The following is a 7147-nucleotide window of genomic DNA, read 5'->3' as shown; positions in this document are numbered from 1 at the left end:
TTGTAAACTGTTTTTAGAGTTCTACTACTGGGTAGTTTCTCTACATCCTGTATCATATCATTATGTCATTATGATCAAATTTACTGGTTGTATTTTTTTATACAGTTCTAAATATCAATAAATAAATAAAAAAAAAAAAAAAATGTTATCCAAGTTAGTAATTATTAATAAATCATCAATATATTTTTTCAACAATAAAAGTTTTATATCAAGTTTCCTTATATCTTTATTCGATAGGTCATTCATATATATGCCACTAAAATTGGCATTTTAGCAAATGGTATTATAGGTCCGAAACTGATTTATGACAATATAATCCGTAAACAAAACTATAATAATAATTTAATCAACACAGGTAATCATTATTGCTATTACTGTATTGTTGTGATCTAAAACCATAGTGACAAATTAGTGAGAGATAAAATATTTATAAGAGAGCTAAGGTATTTAGAGAGAGTTTTTTTCCATTCGAGAAGAAACGCAGTTGCAATGGATGACAATTTAGATGAATATCAAGCCGTAGCCGGCTCTAGTGAATTTAAGTGGACGCGCCCAGGCCTCGAGCGTAAAACGATGGACAAATTCAGTAGCAAGTACACAGTTGAGCTGCAAACATTAGAACCTCGGTATATCCCAAAATCACGTGAAGTAGTTGAGGTAAGTTAATAAGTAATATAAATAAATAAATTAAAAATCTCTTTACAACCTTTTTTTATTGAATTAATTAATGAAATGTATAAGCTTGCTTGTTTGTTTTTGTTTAAAGACGTAAAAACCTTTTTGTCATATAAGCCGATGGATTGTTATAATGAAGCCATGTTCACACAAACACCTTCATTCACTCACCCACACATGAACATGATTCTAACATAAATTTAAACAAAAATAATAAAATATTAAAATTAAAGATGAGCTATAATTTAGGAAGGAGGCGATATGCTTTTAAAAATTTAAATACCAATGTAATTTCGCTTCGTCGTTTGTGAGAGCTTCAGATAAATTTGGGCTCAGTCCTATTATGTTAATTGCTAGTAAATAATAATAATATTCTTTATTTATCCTGGGACTGGTCCCTTTAGAATAATATTACAAGTGCAAGAATAATTTTTAATTTTTTTTATATAGTTTATTTATTGATATTTACAACTGTACATTATAATACATTTAGTAAATTTGATCTCAGTTAAATTGGAGTGTTACAGGCGTGTAGAGAAACTACCCATTGGTAGCACTCTAATGACCTGTTACATTAGCAGGTCTAGTGGCTATCTTCTTTTCAGGCGCTTCGGAGGATTGTCAGGAATGGAAGAGGAAGCAAGGTTAGAAACTAGTGGGTTTGGGAGTTTGTAATGGAAGGAGTGATATCTGGTTCGGGTTAGATCGGTTACATATGGAACATTAAGGTCTTAATGTACGATTTTATTTGTGACAAAGTAAGGAGTATTGAGAATGTTACGAAGGACTTTGGATTGCAATGATTGGATACGAGAGGAATTCGAAGGTTTAGTGGAGCCCCAAAGCTCAAATCCATATGTCCAGATTGGCCTTATTACAGTCATGTAGATCAGTCTTTTGTAATGTGTTGGAACTTTAGACCGTTTGTCTAGTAAGTGCTGTAAAAGTCGAAATCGACGTGATGTTTCCCATCTTTTCAGTCTTGTGTTAGGATTCCAGGTTAGTCGTTTGTCCAGATGTAGTCCAAGGTAACGGATCTGTTCGACAGGGCTAAGACTAACATTATTAAAGGAGACTATAGAATAGTCGGTAGGTTTACGACAAAGCGTAAAGGTGATTTGATGAGATTTATTTTTATTCCTCCAATACTTGTAAATGTAAAGGTATTAGTAACGGACACCGTACTCGGATACGGTTTTACTCTTCCAATTGTTTTGAAACACCACCAAAATTATGCTGTTCCTCCAAGCCTATCTATCTTCGTGATCTAATTTCGGTTTTTCTAAAATTCCTTCTGATTCATTCGTTCACTAATCCATTTTCTTATTTTATCATTCAAGGTTTTGCATATAATTTTCTCTTGTCGGTACTTTATAAGCAGATGTCATATTAAAACTTCCTTGGGATAAAATGTTTCATTTTAATCTGTTTATTATATCTATGCCTTGTAAAATACCGTTTTATTCCGCTGTGGAGGGGCCTATTTTGCCCGAGACCCTATGCCAGTGGTTTTCAACCATTTTTTCGCGCCAGAATCCTTTTTTTATTAGTAGAAAAGTGGCGGAACCCCCGTTTGGACTATCCTATGCAGTCGCTCTGACGGCTTACCGCTTACTCTGGCCTTGAAACTAATGTAATTTTGCAGTGCTATGCAATATTATTACACTATATTAAATCAATTCTTCAGTCGGATTATGGTAAGGTTATCTGCTTAGCCCTCTACTATTTGCATAATTCCTCAACGTTTTTCATGAAAATCTTGGCGAAAGGCTAAAAATAGCAGGAGCTAATATCAGGTGTTCGCTGTATGCACGGACGACGTTGTAGCGCTGGCCCCCTCTCCTGTAAAACTATAGGGAATAATAAGTCACTTGGAGAATTACGTGGAATCTGCATAGAAATCTGACTAAATCACAAATTATAGTTTTCTCCGAATGAGACCAATCCATCCAAATCCCAGGTATCCAAATCCAGGTAGAGAGGTGGAGTTTGGCAGGAAACTTAGTCGAGGTAGTAAATGAATATCTGGGCGTAATAATTAGAACAAAGTTGTTCTTGGGGCACCACTTTTCAGAAAGGACATGTCAATCTAAATTAAGTTTGAATTCCATCTGCCTCAATTTAATGGCTAACAATAACGCCCCCTATACAAGCAAATTAGTTTACAAATCAATCTCTTGTGTGATGATATTTAAGTAGGGCAGGCGTGGGGTTTCGAACACTATGCGTTCTAGAAAAATTTAAAAGGTATTTTTTTAAAAAAAATACTGCTCCACCCCAGATATACTCCTAATTATTTTTTAGCCCAGGAAACAAGTATTGCCTAGATATACTCGTAAGCGCTGAAAATGCATTGCAATTATATCTTAGTTATGGATATGCCGTTTATGGAGTTTCTACTTACCTCATATCCTAGCAAAAGAAGTGATAAAAAAGAAAGTTTATTGGTACCAGAAGTGGCAGGAATTCGAGGAATGTTATGGAGTTAATATTCTTCGAATATTTCCGATCTGCGCGAAGATTTACCGCAGTCAGACCTAGGGTAAAGGAATGTTAGTAACAAAGCAATCGTGAAATATTTTTCCGATCTAGTTTTTTTTTTTTGTATTTAGGCTTAGGTGCGGTTGAAATAGAAACGCCATATTTAAATGATAATTTTGATTTGGTATCGACGCGGTCGATTTTCCGGTGTAGAGCACAATTACTCAATTTAAGTGTAAAACCATGGAAGCATGATAGTGTCGATAACTGCCCTGTATGTAACTCCGAAGAAAGAGAAGATACCATTCTTGGGAACCTCTGGTATGGTGAAATAAGAAGAAAATATTTTGGGCAACGGACCTGCTCTCCAAAACAATTATTTAGTTTATTAAAATGCTTTAATTGGAGAGTTCTCAGTAACTACGTCCGACGGGCTACGCCAGGAAGAGCTTGGTTAACATGTGAGTGATCAATACCATACCGCAGTTTTTTACAATTTGAATATTATTGTTTTGTTTCTTTTAACATAAATACCATATGGTTGTTTTAAATCACTGACTTGTTATTTTTTTTGTTATTTATGTATTGTAGTTAAAATTTCACACAGGCTTCGACAGATAGATATTTTTTCCATTGACTATGTGTTCTAAATCTAATCTCCTAATTTTTTTTTTTTTTTTTTTTTAGGAAGATCATTGCCAATATGACATCATTTGCGCCAATTTAAAGATATTTGGTAATCCAAAAGCCAAATCTTGTTTAGGCGCTTTGATGGAAAAGCGTATGTACGAGGGTAACTCCGTGGTCGCTATAGAACTCGAAACTCAAAAAGTATTAGGTGTTATCATAGCAGTAGAACGATTCACGTACAGACATCCTGAGCCCGATGAACTCGAAGATCAAGTAAGTTAACTTATAAAAATACACAGACTAGCACTGACAAAAAAAAAAATGGAATTTGTAACCATACATTCAATTGTTTCAGGTATTGGAAAAGGATATACATTATATAGAAGAATTAAGATGCCTACTTGTCGTCCGAGCCAGGACTCAATTGGATAAATGTATGGTAGAAGGAGATAAATACTTGGAAGTCGTATTATTGTGCGGTTCACGCGAAACCGCAAATCACTTTGGTAAGTAAATTTTTATATAATGTAACTACATTAACATTGCTGAGACACTCTGACAAGGGATATAAATATCGATAGTTTTAAAACATATCAAAGCGGTAGTTCAATACATCAACAAAAAATACCCATATTTGGGACTTCGATATTTTTAATCTTTCAGAAAATGATGGGATGCACTATTGAAAGCAAAATATCGATGTTTCAATTTATGGGTAATTTTTTTATCAAAACAAATATATATGTTTTTTTCCTTTCAATATTATCAACGTTATTTTACATATTAATTTTTTTTTTTTTTTTTTTTATAAAAAATACTTGGATTAGTTGAAAGGCTTATTGTTTACCTTATTTTAGAAGATAGCAGAGAAAGTTACTGAAGGAATACGCTCCCAGTGTTATTGTAAACAATTGAAATGATCAATTGGTTCATTGGTAGGCATATTTTTATTATAGTATCAAATGAAACTAACTTCTAACAAATACTACATTACAATAAAATTTAGACAGAACAACTGATACTGATACTTTTTTCACTTTTAACTTTCTTCCACAAGCCTTCTCGGCGGTTTCACAACACGCCATTATCTTGTTATCTTCTGTAATAGCTCGCCTGTTGGTTCCGACATTGCAGGTGCTAGTACAAGAGCCCAAGAGGAGAAAAAAAGAAGTTATTTCACCCCAATTACTGATTACTTTGATGAAAACTATGTATAATTACTTGCCAAAATTAATGAGTCTGCCAAGTATAGGTAGGGGGAATAAAAAATGGCGGTTGTTTCAAAGCGATAAAAAAAAAAAATTTCCTTCGGAGCTCTATATCTTAAAAAGCAGGAACAACACAAGAAAACTTAAGAGAGCGTCATTTGAAGAATAGTAAATGTGCTAAAATATGAGCTCTAATAGAGTTATTTACGTTAAATATTTTTCGAGATATAGCTTTTTAAAAAGCAACGTTTCAGAAAAATGTTGTATGGAACGTACTAAAAGATCAGTAGTCAGTGAATTTATTTTGAAAAATCTATATCTCAAAAACCATTTAACGTACAGATGTCTAACAGCACTCAAATTAAAGCTAGTTTAATTAGCTATATAGTAGTTTATGTTGTTTATCTTCGTAGGAGTAATAGTTTACACGAAAATTGCTAAAATAAATTAATTTATAGTTGTTCGGACAAATTTTCATTTGCCAAATTTATATTCATTTGTGAATATCATAAAAATTATTACCCCTACAAAGATAAGTGTCATAAACTACTTTATAGAAAGTTAAATTTTCTTTATTTTGAGTGCTGGCAGACACGTGTGCGTCTTTTGGATCTAGAGATATATTTTTTCAAAAATCCAACATTTTATACCAACAACTAGAAATTAATATTTTGTGAGTTTATTTTGTCAAATATCTTAAAAACTACTCCTACAAAGATAAACATACTTAACTATTTTGTAATAAATTTAACTAGCTTTAATTTGAACGCTGGCAGATATCTGTACGTCCAATGGTTTCTGAAATGAAGTTTTTCATAAATCAAACTTATTGTCCGAAGAACTATAAATCAATTTATTTTAGCAAATAGCATGAAAACTACTATTCCTACGAAGGTAAAGTTCATAAACTTCTGTATAGTCCATTAAACTAGCTTTAATTTGAGTGCTAATAGACATCTGTACGTCACATAGTTACTGAGATATAGAATTCTCAAAATAAATTAACTAACTACTACTCTTTCATTAGATTTTTAAGAAATTTTGCTTTTTAAAAAGCTATATCTCGAGAACTATTGGACGTAAATAGCTCTTTTAGGGCTAATATTTCAGAAAATTTACTCTTCTTTAAATAATGTTCTCTTAGATTTTCTATTGTTGTTGGTAGTTTTTGGTAGCTCTGAATGAAAAATTAAGGTTTTGAAACAACCGCCATTTTTTATTCCTCCTACCTGTACTTGGCAGACTCATCAATTTTGATTATTAATTATACCTAGTTTTCATTAAGTAATCAAAAAATGGGGCAAGATAACTGCCTTTTTTCTCCTCTTGGGCTCTTGTACTACTATGGCTACTATCAGTGTTTGAGTATTAGTTTCAGTTGTTCTGTCTAAATTTTATAGTAATGTAGTATTTTTTGGGAGTTTCATTTGATATTTTTGTTTGAATATTAGTTTTATTTTTTATTATTTAGTATGTGAGTGTTAGTTTTATTCATTGCATCTTAATTTTCTTTAAGGTAGGGAGATGTAAAATTAAAATATCACATGTTTGATAAGGTTACCCATGAAGAGAGTATACATAAACCATTGTACAGCAATGCTATGTGCTCTTAATAAAACGTTTATAAAAACAGTTTTGATGTTTTATAATGAACAAAACAAATTCATTTATTTGTTTGAAGTAATAATAAAAATATGCAAAAAACTTTTAATATGTAAAAGAACATAAAATCACGTTGATAATATTAAAAGGAAAATACATATATTTAATTTGATAAAAATTACCTATATATTGAAACATCGATATTTTGCTTTCGATAGTCCATCGAAATGTTATGTGCTCTTAATAAAATGGGTATAAAAACAGTTTTGGTGTTTTATAATAAACATGTCTAACCTTGTCAAACATATGATATTTTAATCTTAGAACAGTATTCTTCATATATACAAATTCGTCATACAACCAATTCAATCTTGTTGGCTATACTTTCTAATAATTAATAAATTATCAACAATATGATACAAGATTTGATAAATCGTTACTTTGACAATACTGATGTTTATAAATAGCCCTTATTTATTATATTTATGATAGTTTAATTATTATTATTATTTATTTATAATCTTTAAATTTCTTTCTTGAGACTGGTAATT

General features: G+C 31.5%; 1 protein-coding gene across 1 annotated transcript in view; it reads left to right on the top strand.

The window, feature by feature from the left end:
• The first annotated feature begins 448 nt into the window (after positions 1–448).
• Positions 449–7147, top strand: part of LOC106690680 (uncharacterized) — a 7739-nt gene continuing 1040 nt past the window's right edge. The window contains exons 1-3 of the mRNA XM_014436188.2: positions 449–657; positions 3844–4059; positions 4142–4292. Of these exons, the coding sequence (XP_014291674.1) occupies positions 490–657; positions 3844–4059; positions 4142–4292 (535 nt within the window). The 5' untranslated portion in view covers positions 449–489. The remainder of the gene's footprint in view (positions 658–3843; positions 4060–4141; positions 4293–7147) is intronic.

This window comes from Halyomorpha halys, unplaced genomic scaffold (assembly GCF_000696795.3).
Source record: "Halyomorpha halys isolate HHAL.00 unplaced genomic scaffold, Hhal_1.1 Scaffold1814.1, whole genome shotgun sequence".
In the NCBI taxonomy this organism is placed as follows: domain Eukaryota; kingdom Metazoa; phylum Arthropoda; class Insecta; order Hemiptera; family Pentatomidae; genus Halyomorpha; species Halyomorpha halys.
The sequence above is the reverse complement of the archived record's forward strand: the minus strand, read 5'-3'. Positions and strand labels throughout refer to the sequence as shown.